The sequence below is a fragment of the Anarrhichthys ocellatus genome, unplaced genomic scaffold (genome assembly GCF_004355925.1).
Source record: "Anarrhichthys ocellatus isolate YVR2014 unplaced genomic scaffold, GSC_Weel_1.0 scaffold17, whole genome shotgun sequence".
Classification (NCBI taxonomy): domain Eukaryota; kingdom Metazoa; phylum Chordata; class Actinopteri; order Perciformes; family Anarhichadidae; genus Anarrhichthys; species Anarrhichthys ocellatus.
The window spans coordinates 3,141,101-3,156,508 of record NW_022280047.1 but is presented as its reverse complement, the minus strand read 5'-3'; the positions used below and the strand labels follow the sequence as shown (position 1 = coordinate 3,156,508).

General features: G+C 39.1%; 1 protein-coding gene across 2 annotated transcripts in view; it reads right to left on the bottom strand.

Annotated features, from left to right (window-relative positions):
- Nucleotides 1–11,162: 11,162 nt before the first annotated feature.
- The window catches only part of efna5b (ephrin-A5b), an 88,573-nt gene continuing 84,327 nt past the window's right edge, over nucleotides 11,163–15,408 (bottom strand). For both annotated transcript variants that reach the window (XM_031856773.1, XM_031856772.1), the window contains one exon: nucleotides 11,163–14,134. In XM_031856773.1, the coding sequence (XP_031712633.1) occupies nucleotides 14,007–14,134 (128 nt within the window). In that variant the 3' untranslated portion in view covers nucleotides 11,163–14,006. The remainder of the gene's footprint in view (nucleotides 14,135–15,408) is intronic.

The window sequence follows — 15,408 nt, the reverse complement described above, 5'->3', positions numbered from 1 at the left end:
ACTCAATGATGTGGCCTGTCAGAGGAAGGACAATATAGTAGGACTTGACCGTATGCTACAATGCCTGCAGATGGCCTTTACATTCATACTATTCATCTTGCCTATATTATTAGCAAGCATAAACATGAACATAAGTCATGAAATGAACAAGGCATGACAGTGAATGGTAAACTGTAAAATGTTCTATCACTCACCAACACTGCAGCTCCCTGCCTTTTTCTTTTACACCTTCGCAAAGATTATTTCTTACTAATGTTAACGGTTTAGTGTCCAAATGAATGTAGGACGTCTCAACAGAGCTACTGCTGGGTAACGGGGGTTTTAAATAAAACTTAGTTTCGTCAAAAATTAAAAAGACAGAAAGATATGAAAAGTACAGTATGATTATGTGAAAATATATTTTGTAATTAAGTTTATGCCATTATGATATCACTTTGATGCTAAAAGCACAAAATTTGCATTACCAATAAATATTTGGATAGAATATACAACATCTGCCTGGTTGAACGTGACTTCCTGTATGAACCGTGCACACTTCCAGGCTTCTATCCAAATACAGACAGAGACAGATGATTTTGTTGCTTCAACAGATACAGATAATGACGTCTCAATTTGTTAAACAACTGACAAAACATGTTCTGCCTAATCCCTTCTGAACAAAGGAACATTAACACTGTTGCTAGGCCTAACTCCCTATAGTAAGCATAAACAGGAGAGTCGCAGAAAAAAATTGTTAGACACGAACACATGTCATTTTCATCATGAATGTATTTTTGTCTATTGTCATCATGGTGTTTTGATGCGCATGAGTTTCTGACAGAGAATTTCTGGCGGGTCAGGGGTCATACAACGAAAGAAAAATCCTAAAAGTGATTTAGGTAGAGATGCTTTGTGTGCTTTGATCACTCAGATTTACTGTGTCTCTGATATTTCTGGAGTTCTTGATGAAAAAAGTACTTTTCAATCATATTAATGTGTTTTTTTCAGTTCTCATTATTGTTCACTTTGGGTGAAAACGTTGGCTGAACCATCGTCAGCTTTGACTGCAACTTCTTTCTTTTCTTAGCCCACTTCCCTGAAAGCCCCGCTCACATTTATGTTTGGTCCAGAAGGTGTTGCAGTAAACTTGTCTAATGAACAAATTGTTCCTCCTCATTTTATCTTAGCTGTCTAACACGCTTTAACCTTGTGATCTGGAACTCATTTTGCAGACTGGCTGATCTCTTCACTACCTCTATTCTCTCCTGTGATACACCTAGTATTTTTGACTGATGTACATTCTAATTTGGCCTCATTACCTCATGATTCTAAAATGTTACACAGTGGCAGATTTGTGATCCGGATTCTTTTTTATTCCATTGCATCGTGATAGTCAGCAGTATTTCTGCAATATATGCCAGAGGTAAAGGCAGACCTTGTTGCACTGATGCAAGCATTTAACTTCAGAAGAAGCATGTGAACACACTATTCTCCTTCTTAAATGTTTTGACAGAAAGCGGTCAAAGAGCATCTGTGCAAGCTGCTGTTTTATCAGCCAAGAGTGAGCTATTTGGGGTACACTTTGGAAAATGATTAAGCTGCTTTCTGCCGTGCCTCCTCCACACACAGGAAAGCAGAGATGCTCTCCATCTTAGGCATGATCATTTATTGCAGGCGTTGGATTCACGGTACCATCTATGATGGTTCTTCATTGTGGATGTCAAACCATGACATCTACATTCAGAGACTTGAAGGCTGCTCTCATACAAGCACTAACTTCGAGCTTGCAGACTATGAACTGCCATTTCATCTGTGCAAGATAAAAACACAGCTTCATCTTGAGCATCTTATTTCAGCAACTTGGCCCTCATTACTGCAAGGTGGTCTTGTTTGAGCTGCCTCCTTCAATGCAGGGGATGCCAGCATGCTTCAGAGCTGTTGTAGCAATGGCTATCCTAACTGAGAAATATGCCCCCATTGTTTTGGTCTCCAATTGTCACGTGTTGGCTCCTCATGCTGTGATGCACATTATGAACACTCCTGCTGCCCAACACATAACAGCTACAACTATTCTATCTTCATCTTTACACCTATAGATGCATTGCTCTCATTGATGAATTTGGATGACAAGTTTGTTAAACATTACAAATACTTCAGCTCGGACTAAGTTGATGCAAACCCCTTTTCCAAATTTTGATTTGATTTTTTTTGTAATGGTTTATCAATGACATTATGAGACACCCAATATCTTTCAGGTAATGCTGAAAACACTTAAACATGGTATAATTAAGGAACAGCTAACAAACTATGGAGACAACAGGTTTGAAATAGTCAGATGTTTTGTCTTCAACAGTACTACACAAAATTGGTGAAGTGGAATGAAAAAACAAAATGAAAAAAAAAAAAAACGAACTAAAAAGTGATGCGTGCTATGAATCCCCTAAATAAGATGTTTCCAATTACCTTCAGAAGTCATGTAATTACTTAAATAATGATTTGTCACTTGATCGAACAGAGTATCGTTAAATCCATCATTACAAAATTAAATGAATATTGACCACAACAAACATCCCAAGACAGGACCAATACTCATGGCAGGCAAGGAGGGCATTAACACAAGCATGTTTGGAGTTCACCAAAAGACATGTGTGAGACAATTTTTTTTGGCCTTCCAGAACCTGCAAAAGAGGCTACTCATAATTAAAAGCCAACATATTTTGGGTTTGTTTCATTGTGTTTGGTTGATTTGTGTTTGTGTCTCTTCATTTCTTAGATGAAGAAGTCCATTCTAAGTGCTGCTGACCGCGACAACCTTCCTAAAGGTGGCAAGGAAGCCAGAAAGGAAATATGGCACAAGGTGCGGGAGAGATTAACACGGGGGAAACAAGGGCATCGATGGGACGGTACAAAGGAAAACGTTAGCGCTAGAGCTAACTGTGGACTAACACAAGTGGAGATTGTCTAAGCATTTGGAAATGGCAGTAATAAAGCTAAAGCAAGTAGTAGTCCAACACAAGCACACAAGGTTGTCTGAACTCACTGGATTTAACACACGGTTCACAGATTTTCACAAAGTCTGGAGATGCGAGAGGGAACGACTCTCTGCTGCCAGCATCAACCCTCGCATCAGTCTTTACAAACCGAAAGCTAAATAGACCGGCCTCCTGATCAATCAAACTGCAGTGGTCACGTCAATGGAGGTCAACCAAGAGCTCTCACTCTCCATTATTGCAGCAAAATACAATAATAACCAATACAACAAGAGCTTGGGCCATAACTATGTAATGATATTTGTATGGCATATCATACAATGACGTGCTTATGACAAAACTGTACTATAGTTTTTTTAATTACATTTTTATTGGCATAATATAAAATGACTTTGACAAGTGAATACAACTCTATCTTTCTATGCTAGTTTTTATGACAACTATGAGTTGGCTTTTTTATGGAATACCATACTATGACTTTTTCATGCAATGTTTTATGACCTAGTATACTTATGACAAATTATACTATGACATTTAATGGCATACTATACTGAGTTGTTTCTATGAATATTTTACAGTTTTTATAAGATATGTTTACATGTTATGCAATGACGAGTCATTTTTAATGACTTTCTATGAGTTTTTGTATTTGTAATGACATAAAAACTGTAGGTTTGACTTTTTTAATGACATTTTGTATGAGAGTATACAAGGACTTTGACGACATATTTCTTGGCAAACTAGACTGAATATTTTTCATGAAATGGTTTATTAAGTACAATACTACTATACTACTACTACTAAGACATGCTATAGTATGACATTTAATTACATTTATATGGCATACTTATCTATTGATGTGTTATGACATTTTTATAAAAAACTTAGAAATGACTATTTTTCATGGCAGTTTACTTTTTTTTTTTGGCTTTTTATTTACATTTATACGCCATACTATCCTATGATTTTTTAATGGCATTTCTTACTATTACTTTTTACGAAATTGTTTATGACATAGTATACTATGGCTTTTGTTTTGATACAATACTGTGACATTTGTGGTATATTATATTGTGATGTTATGTGTATGACACACTATAATGTGATTGTGATGTTTAATGCGAACATTTTACCATGACATTTTTAATAATAATTACTTTTTCAAGACAAACTTCACCATGACATTTTCATCACATAATATACTATGAACTTTTTAAATGACATTTTTTACAACATGCTTTGCCATCTTTATGACTATACTACTCCTTTTCATGACATACTACATTGTAAATCTTTACATGGCATACTAAACTTGGATTTATTGACATGTTTTTATGGTATGCTATGACATTTTATACTATGACTTTTTATGATATGCTGTAGACCAATACTACCTTTTTCGGGGACTTCTGTCACAGTTCTGCCACTACTATCCTGTTTTTTCCATCTCTCACTCACCTGATCAGTTCATTCAGTGCACCTGCTAGTCACGCCCACCTCATCAGCTCATCACTCTCACCTGCTCACTCTGCTGCACCCACTATTTAGACCTCAGTCTCACACACACACACTCACTGCCAGATCATGCAAGACCTTCCGGCGGTTACCTTTGGACTGATTCCCTGTTACCGACCCTGCCTTTCCCTGTTAATTCACCCAGCCTTCTGTCCCCGACCACGAGAACCTGCTGCTGTTTTCCTGTGAATATTCTACCTGTTGTGTGTGCCGAAGAAAATAAAGCTTTGATTCAAACTATCCCTGGTGTTTGTCGTACTGCTCCTGGGTCCTTACTACACCCGTTACAACTTCTCTATTGTTCAATGTTACAACTGGTGTATAAATTATGAGATGCATATCTAAAATGTATCATTTTAATATGCATTATGTATGTTCCATTGATTTATATTTGAACGTAGAACAATTCAAGAGGTCCAAGCAGTCCTCATGAAATTTTTCTATCACTAATAGCATAAATTCATTCATCCATAATTTTACCTACCAATAATTTTAGTTGTTTGGAGACATTGTGTGTGAGATTTCCCTTAGCTTGTTGTCAGGTCAAAGGAAAAGATGAACTTTTCATTTATGCTTTTGACAATTTGCTTGCATTTCCATGTATGCAGCATTGCAAATTTTGTTTTATGAGCTATGAAGTTCATTCACTGCAAAAGGAGCCTATATCAGCTTGTGCTCGTCAGGTCTGTGAAATATAATTTCTTCTGAGTAGGTTATTTACATGAATGTGCTCTTTGACATGAATACAGCTACATGTCCATTTTACTTCATGTCCATTTCCACAGCACATTACAATTGTTCCTGCCTTCAGTCTAAAGGTGAAACTGTTGACAGTTCAAATATTATTTAAAGGTGCTAAATTATATGTTATCTTCTCGATGAAAATGGGATTGATATCTAAGACCAGATGTTTTATGGAATTCATAGAATACGGAATGGGCAGTTCAGATGCATCCATGAAATCAAACCGTAAGATCCGTGAATGTTCAATATTCTAAACTGTTACCAATTCAAACTTTTATAAAATAAAGGACTGAAAGAGCTTAATTGCAAGAATACTGAAGGACATCTGTTTGCTTTAAAAGTACATTAGAATGAGTTTGTGTCTTTTTATGTCATATTTACAAACTGTGGGAATATTACTTAACTGCAGACCAAAATGTTCTGTACACTCATACTGGCAGTTTGTAAATGTTATTGTGAGATATTTCTGTCTATTTTTGTTACAGACTGTACCTTCAATATTTATACCTGGATTAGTGAAAAAATGGAACACTAACTCGAGCTGTCTGCCAATCTGATCTCAGACATGCTGCATTCTCATTTGAAATACAATATGATGCTATCAAGTGCAGGAGTGACAATCCACCGGAAGACACGTTTGCACAGATGAACGCTTCCAAGAAACTGTGCAAGAGTGACGTGAAATATCGTCAGAGGAGAAAAGTCTCAAATTAAAAATCTGATTAAAGCCATGGCGAGCTTCATGAATAATGCAGCCAATGTTTATTTCGCAGGAAGTCAACTGTAAGACGTAGTGTCCTGGCCAAGTTTCCATGCTCTCAGTACTCTCTGCATTTCACCAGTTATGATGGATGGCAATTTAAAGTAAACTAATTAAGCCAGAAAAAAGAAAATTAATTGTGACAATATTTTATCGCGTCAACATCATAATGGTACAAGTGTCAGACGATTTCTTGCCATCAAAAAATTAAAAGCATAAATCAAAGGTTATGGAAGCAAAACAGAGAGACTGGGTTTGAAAGTCATTGTTTTAACTGGATGACAAAATCATTAGAATGTAATTTATGACCCTGGGGCAAAGCCTTTTCTATGATCTAGCGTTGGCATATCAATGTAATATCCCTGTCATCGCTTTTGCCTCATTCATTCAATGGGCACTGGCAGGAAATACTTTCATTTCAATGGCACACTTACCCTGAGTGGAGCGAGCTGCTCAGGAGATGACCAAGGCCCTCTCCCCTCTGGCAAAGCTGGTAAATTGGTGTGCTCAAAGTCCACAGCATGACACAAATACAACTTCTCCATTCTGTGAGGCAGGAAGCAGATCGACGTGCAGGCTATAATTATAACTCTGGTATCTGATTTCCGCACAGCAAAATTGTCTGCGTTAATTACATTCTGTAACTGTAAAAATAAACTAATCTCAACTCAGTGAAGTTTTTGTGAGTCTGAAGTCTATTTAACTAAGAGAATTAAGTTATATCAGCTTCATCAATATAAAAAACTCTTAGATTAGATTAACGATTCAAAAATATGCGATTGGAAATAATCTACACTTACTGACAATGGAAAATGTGCCATGTGAATCTTATTGCAACCGTTTGACCCTTGTTAAAATATAGTGTTTTCTTGTAACCAGTTTCTTTGTAAGCAGCAAACATGCCACCGACTTCTCATTGCCCTGTACAATTAGCTGTCCCTTCAAATGAGGGTACCTTCATTTCTGCATGTGTAAATAATTACTGTAACACATTAGACATGGTGTGAAACACTGTGTGACAACCTGTTGTTTTCATAGCTCTTCATAGCATTTGACTGCCACACTGATAACAATCCATCCTGCTGTAGTTCACATTTTACAGGGACCTTTTTTTTTACATTAGACAAACAAGCTCAATACGTAAAATATACAGACACACATGTATGTGATCCCTAGTCACAGTTTTCACCTTCACACGATTGCCTCTTTCAAACTCTGTCTCATTTTCTTTCAAGTTGATATTCTGTAGTGGCGTCACATCTTCCCGTAATTCTCATCTGGATTGGCTGCAGCCTCTTATCTCTCAGCCCTGAAGGTCAACATATGAGAGGCATCAGGAAAAGAAAATGACCTGCGTGAAACACAAAGCATTAATCTCCACCGGAGCGGATGGCAACCTACCTTGGATTTGTAGAAAGACAGGTGGAGAAAAGCTGGGGTTGATAATTGGTTAAAAAACACTCATACAAATAAAACATCTTCAAAACCTATACAATACATGTACTGTAGACAATTTCAATAAACATCTTTGCAACAAAAGTGTTTCATCTGATCGTTTACAGGATGTTGCTTTCTAGTTTTTACAGCCTGAAGGGTTGAGGCAGTTAATTTGCCTGATTTATTTTGTTGAAATCCTGCAACTGCTTCATGTATTCTGCACGTTGGAGATCTGTGTCTTGTTTGTTTCCTCTGAGGAACCGACTCTGCAAGTACAATGAATATAACTCAGACATTTTATTTTGATGGGTATTGATCAAACACAGCTGAGTGGAAAGATACATTCTGCATGCTTTGACAGAGACAAGGTGTTTCAAATAAATATGTTTTGTCGTGATAAATCTGCTGTAAAACAATGTGCTTAAAAAATACCTTTTTGTTTCTCCAGCCAGCATTTTCTATTTTATTTTGACTTCCCTCTATAATTATTGCTATTTTTCTTTCTGAACTTGTTCTTGAAACATGTCAAAAGCTGTCATAAATCACGAATCCTGACCTTCAATGCAGTTCCAACTTTCCAACCCAGTAACACTGTGACATTCCACAGTGTGACTGAGACTCTGAAAATGTATGCAGCTTATCAGTTATTTCTGGCACAAGCAGCCACCCCCCAACTCCCTCTCAATAAATATGGGGTTGACTAAGTTGATATGCCTCGGAGGCATTTTAAATATTCCCCCAAAAAATATCTATTCATAAAGCGGGGCAACATAATTGGGTGATTTATGACCTTTTCACACCACTGGAGCGATTAACTGAAGACATCATTCAGAGCTGTCAATCAAACTGATTGTTCACATGGAAACGAAACACCGTGCAGCCAATAAGGGAGCCGGCTGACTTGAGAATGATGCCTTCAAAAGCCTTTCACTAAAGTGGCCTCTTCAAGACTGTCAGTTGCGTTGTTATTGAGTAAAGATAAAACGTCTTCTATCGGAAAGCTACACCGGCAGATAGAGACATAGAATCAAAGGCACAGGTAAATTGGTTTACATTCATGTTGCCATCTCAAGGGGGACATGGTTTCACTTGAACGCCATCTCATCCCGGTGCCCTCCTCACACTTACTGCTGGTCACAGACCTTGACTATGATAGCTTAATAGTACATCTGGGACACATCTTCACATGAAGTTATCATTACCTCAGATTTAATGATGAGCTGCAGTGATTTGTCTTTATTGGTCTTCATAGACACACACACACACCTGCATCTCCAGAGCCTTCCTTTGGTAATAACACCAGGAAGAACAACTTGACACTAATTGGCTCATCGTGTCAAGTGTGTTCATGAATAGAGCTTTTCTTTTTCCAATGCTTTAAAAAGTACCAGCTTTGGAATAGGATGAGATTGGAGAGGACTGCATCCATAGGTGAGATTGCATGACTTTTGCTTCAACACATTTCACTCCAGCCTACTAAGTCTTCACTGTAACCCACGGCGTTGCTGAAAAAGCCTTTCATATCATATCTATGCTCCAGGAATCCAAGCTTTCTGCATATTTATCAAACTCTCTTTCAAATCCTTCTATTGATATGTACCTTCCATATGGAGAGTAGTGTTTGTATTCTCTTCAGTCAAATTTCACCGATCCTCATAACATCGCTCCAATTGGCTTATAAGGAGGCCTTCCCCCACCCATTTGGTCCTCAGGGCTTGCTGGCACTCAGTCTAATTACCAGAGATAATGGAGGGTGAAGCTAAATGGCGCTGATAGGGTCCAGCAGAAGGTTATTAGGTGTCCTCATTAGTGCCCAACTGAAGTGAAAGGAGGTTTAAGGTCTTATTCTGATCCTGATGGATGGTTTTCCTCCCGGTCTGTCTTTAGAGGGTGTGATTCCAGCATAGCCGGCTATGCAGAGGCACTCATAGGGAGATACATTAAGAGGGGTGAGAGAGAGAGAGTGTGTGTGTGTGTCTGTGCATTCAATTTGGCACATGATGAGACATGATTCTACCTGAGTGAGAGGTGTAGGTTCATTTGCTGTATTACGGTAGGAATGTTTAATGCCGTATACCAACATAACCATGATCATTGTTAGCCTTGTAATTAGAAGCACTGTCAGATTTGTCAGTGCCAACACTGATTGCAGTGCATGTCAGTTGTACTTTCATCCCACTGTAAATTGGTTCGTAAAAAAGAGCAGCACAATGATTAAAGCAATGTATTTCTGTTTTATTGTATTACTCATAGTTCAGACACGTGTATATACAAATACAGATCATTTTTTGTCAAATTTTTTTGTTGTTGTTTATATACTGTAAAAGAGCAGGTTGGAAATATTCCCCACAGATGGCAAAGTGGGAGCAGGGTTTCAAAGGTGAGGGAAGAAGAACAGCAGGTGGTGTGGCGGAGGTTACACAAGCACAAGAGGAATGGGACAGGACAGGCGCACCAAAAAAATGAACAAGTGGCTTATGGGCAAGAGGGGAGCTGACGAAAAGAGAGGCTTTGCCCTGTACGCACAGAACCTGGATCGATGATAGGCTTTACCCCGCTAACAATCCGGTTTAGGATTTGGTGGAGGGGGTGCACTAATCCTTGAACTGTGCCCAGGACCAACGTCTACGGTGGGGACAAGTGATTCAGGGTTGTTAAAAAGGGAGAGAAAGTGAAGGGCCCCGTTGTAGTCTCTTCGACGCCAGCAGCCGTTCAGTGTAAAAGCACAATGGCAGAAAGCGTCTTGTACACAGACGGGGCTGCCAGGGCAGAGGCTGAAGGGCTAAGGCATGGGAAACACTCTCCGTTGCCAAAGAGGGTTGCCGCTTCCCATTCACTGCGGCAACAGCAAATGAGACACGCACACACACACACACACAAACTCAAAGGTCTCAAACATTTTTTTTTTCACACTGAAAAACGTCCACACACTGATGTGTACACTCCCAAAACGCCTCCTCTTGGGACAGCAGAAATACGATGAATAGTCAGAGGAGACAGACTGCAACTACATGGGATGAATTCAGTAGATGGGGACAGAAAGAGTCATTCTTCGGAGAAAAAAAAAAAAAAGTTGCTTTTGAACTACAAAACGACCGACCCCCACTGTAACTTCACCACAATGGTTTGTGTTATGTACATTTGTCGTCTGTCACTACACAGCTTTAATGACACCACTCAAATGGGGATGCAAAAACACACGACATGAAAGTGATTCAAAAATCTAACACGACTTAAAGGAAAAGAAAATAAGAGCAAAAGAAAACTTTCTATTTAAAACTTTTTCGATTTTTTTTTTCTTCTTTTTTTATACATGTCATCAAGTTCATGCGCATGCCACCTAATGAAACTGGCGAGATCCTTCCATCAAAAAGCAAACAGTCCACACTCATGGCAGATCTTTGAGCTGACCAGCATGCTTTCAAACGCTGAAGGCAAAAAAGTACAAATAAGCCGTCCATTAAGTCCAAAGTGTTTCTTTCCAAGGCAGGATCCTTATGAAGAGATGTGAAGTTGGTGACTGGTTTGAAACATGTAACAGGTGAGCCACTCCTTTGGCTAATGTTTAGCCTTCTGTACGCTTGTGTACAGCTCCCACAGGTTCCCCCTTCGTATTAGCTCAGAGTTTCCTTAGGCATTGAGGATCAAAGCACACAATGCGTTGTTTGAGGACAGTACACACTCCGGAAAACCCAGAGATAATACCGTATTCATTTTTTTTAGAAAAGACATACGAACCAAATTAATACTTTAATATCAAACACTATTTACATCAAGAAGTTTTCCTAATAATAATAGTCATAATCATCATCATCATAACAATAATAATAATTATACAGTTTTAACAATGATCTCGTTTTTTTTTTTTTCTTTTGTCCTCCAGAAAGGTACAAAACAGATACTAACCTAAGACTACTTGTTCTATGGTTGACTACCTCAGGATACACAGTATCCAGTTTTTAAGTTGATCCTCATTTCCCAGGTCAAAGTGTGTACAGAATAAACCATGGTAATAATAGCAATAATGACGAATAGTAGTATTGGTATAAGAGAGTACAATTGAAGCTGGTATCTGATAAAAAGTCTCGTGTTAAATCTGCTGACAAGCGTCAATTTTGAATCTTATGCGGTGCTCGTTCCCCGTGGTGTTCTCCAGAAAATTAGTACCTCATTAAATGGCCTCGGCTCCTATTACCCCCCATAGTTGAGCTGCTATTCTGCTGTAATAGCATTGTTACCGTAGCGCAAAAAAAACGAATGGCAAAAGGCAAAGGCAGTCTTTCTGGGAAGAAAAAAAAAAAGAAAACGGCAGCCACGAAAATGAAAAGAAAGAAAAAACAACAGTGACAGAATGATACTGAACAATAAGTGTGTCATTGAATCGGGTGGTTTCTTTCAGTAGTGTTGCGTGGATCTTTAGTTGTTTTGTTAGGCACTCTAGTCACACTATCTTCGGCTACCTCCCATGTCTTTCCATCTCTTTGTGCGTCCCTCACTTTAATTTTATCCATCTCCTTCACTAACCAATCCTCTCAAACTGCAAGGTCATTGGTGTTTTAAACCCCCCCCCCCCATGAAGGAAATCTACACCCCCCTCCCGAGACCCCCCAAGCCTTCCGCCATCTATTTTTAATACCAGGAATAACTCCCCTTGCCACAACATGGGGTCCACATGCCTGTCATTTTGAACCTCATTAAAGAGTCACTTAAACCGGTAACACTAGGAGCTGATGGTGGACATGCGATTGCTCTCGTGCTCCTTTTCTTGCTCTATTTCTCTCTTTCTATCCGTCATTCCGAACCACCTGGTGCACATTTCTCATGCAAAAAACCTGTCTCCAAAATGAGGGAGTTCTTTTCTCTATCCATCCATATTTCTTTGAAGACAAGCAGAAACAAGACCCTTTCGTTTGAAAAGAGACATAATCGCCTTCATTATGCTAACTCACCATGTGCATCTGTGGGGTCTGAAGGATGCTGAACATCATTAAAAAACAGTGAATTCCTTTTTCATGTAAGTGCTAACATAAACCTGGCCAGACTAAATAGAGCCGTGCATTGCCTTGAATTAAACGGATAGTTGCTCCATTCACACTGTGTGTTTTCAACTAATTGAAGCTGTGCATCGTTCCTGTAAACGCTGCAATAACTACTGCAATAAACCGAATGTGATAACCAGCTAACTAATGTTCGATGTGTCAAAGCTGTGGTTTGAGGGACAAAGACGTGACAAAAAGTATGGTTCTGTGAATTAAGGTGTCAAACACTTTCCCATGACATCTGTTATTGTTCTAATTCAAGTGGATTTCGGACATTATTTTGGAGACACAATTGGCAACAAAGTAAAACAACTTCAAAGTCTCCAATTTATCTGCGAATCATTTTTTTTTTAAACAATCACTTAAACAATCAATATCACTGAAAAGAAAGCTGTGAATGCAAATGTTTGTGGGAGTTTTAATATCGACTAATAGTCCAATGGAACGGAGCGACAATTGCGGCCCTGCTCAGTAAACATTGCACAAAATGACTGTGACTGTTGCCGTGAAATTGTGTGATCAACTTTCAAAAGATATTGATCCTCGATCGTAATATCAGTCTGCAAAGAGTCTGGTGAGAAAGTTTCAATTTAGCTGTTTTGTGAGTCATGGTGAAGCAAATGTGTCTGAGAGGTGTTTTATTGAGCTGACTGGCGTGCTCTTTACACAGGAGGGCAAGAATAAGATGCCATGTGGTTCCACAGGTTTTACACTCACTCGCTCAAGCTATCAGCAGCTTATTCACCTAAACACACACTTTGTATTCAAGAGAAAATTGGGAGCTATCTTTAAAGCAGGACAGTCTGAAGATCAGCGGGCTAAGGTGCATGCCATGCACATATTTCTCAGTGCTGTGGTTTGCAGTCTGACCTGCTTAAAACCATTATTTGCTTTTCTTACATCTTCATCTTTGCACTACAGTTCCCCGTGAAATGGAGGCGTAAAAATCTGCTTCCTTTAACCAAGCATAACTTGATCAATATCTTTTCCGAAAGGCTTCTCGAGAGGTCTCAGGACAACTTTTTATTTGTGTATGTACAGTTCTTTCTAAGACCTAGTATATTCACTTTTCTACTGCTGCTACTGTATACCACTGTAAAAACCCTACTGCTATTGACTGTTAGTGTAGTGTAATGTAGTGTGTTCTACTCCCTAAGCACGTGTCTGTGTATTTGCTAAATATTAGTGTATGTGTATGTGGGAAAACATCAGTGCTGCAATGACATAAAACAGGATGTAAAGGGATGTCAAAAGTCACCGGAAAATAAGAATCACTAAGTGTCAAAAAACGGGATTTGGCATCTTAGTTGAAAGTTTAAGAGGGGGAACTGTCTCTCCCACTTCCAACATCAACTTTTTTCACTCACAGACGGAGAAAGACCACTTAAATATATTTCTGAAAAAAATAGAGGGTTCCTTGAGAAGCCTGCCGTGATGCCCAATCAAGCAAACACGCTTCACGCAAATCCCGCCACTTCCCTGCAGCCTCGGGCAGCTTCAGGCCACGCTAGGTGTAAATGCCCTCCGGGACAGAGGGGGGCGCTATGAAGTAAAGAGTGCTGATAGGCAGACCAGCAACAAAGCCAGTAGTGGACTTGTTGACTGCAGGTGTGGCGCAGCATTTGTTTCGTCACTGCGGGAAGGCTCAGCCGGTTCATGGCTGGTATCGTCTAAAGGATAAGAAAAAGAAAGGAATTGTTACTGCTGGTACAAACTGCTCTTTTGCAACAGTGCAAAAAGATAAGATTGTGCAATTCATTTAGAATCATATATTTAAGGTTCTATTGTGGCGTACAAGGCCGTGCGCTATATTTCAAAATGAAAAGCAATGGTGGAGACATCCGTGCATTACTGAGATGTTTGGGCTCATGTTCATTGAGTTCATAGAGTTGGAAAGGTGAAGTCTGAGTTGCCATATGAACTTTTGGGTTGCTATGTCATGCTTTGAATCTTGTCCGGAACATTTTTAATTCAACTCCCAGGTGAAGTGCCTCTTGTGTGGCAGTGGCATCATGGGAAAGTAGCTGAACCATGCACAGCAAAGGACAGCTAACAGAATAGAGGACTGGGCCGTTACATAACTATAAAAGTGTGTGTGTGTGTGTGGGGGGTAGGGTGTGGAGGGACATTGCAACAGTAGATGACGGATGAATGTTTTAATTTCCCTCCTTTGGAGAGCGTAATAGGGGAGTGAGCCAGAGGAATCATGCAAGGTGAGAGGCAGCCATCAGAGATGCCGGCAGGAGAGCAAGGCAGGCAAATAGGCAGATAGAAAACCAGGCAGGAGGAGAGGCAGATGGGCACCGCAAATGTCCTAGGATCTGGCCTTGTTTGTGTGTGTGTGTCCCAATTAAATGTCAGTTTATGATAAACTGTGATCTTCACAGTGAACAATTTCAAAGTGTAATAGAGCAAACTTTCCAAATTAATAATATCTATAAACATCTTATTTAAAGGGCCTGTATTTAACATGTTGATTTGTTTTGTTCCAGATCTTAGAGTGAGCTGCCGATGGGAATGACACATCGGCATGTGGGTGATGTGGAGTGTTTCAGGACAGCGACTGGGTTGGACTCGTGTATGAAGACGTATGAATGCTGCACAGAATATAATCAATGCTGTGCTACAGAGCCAAACAGCAACTCAGTGAGGAGTGAAACAGAAAATTCAAAATTGCCACATACATATGGCGTTTTTTATATATGATTTAATTAGCACTCAGGTGACTAATGTATTAGTGCAGAATAATTCTAGTAAAAAAAAAATCTGACTGATGTTATGGAGCACAACATGCAGCTGGAAATGAAAAGGTTTGAAATACAGTGTGTGAATGCGAGACATGAACATCTGTGAGACCATCACATGTACTGTAAACCGACACATCCATGAATGTGATTTATATATATATATATATATATATATATATATATATATATATATATAT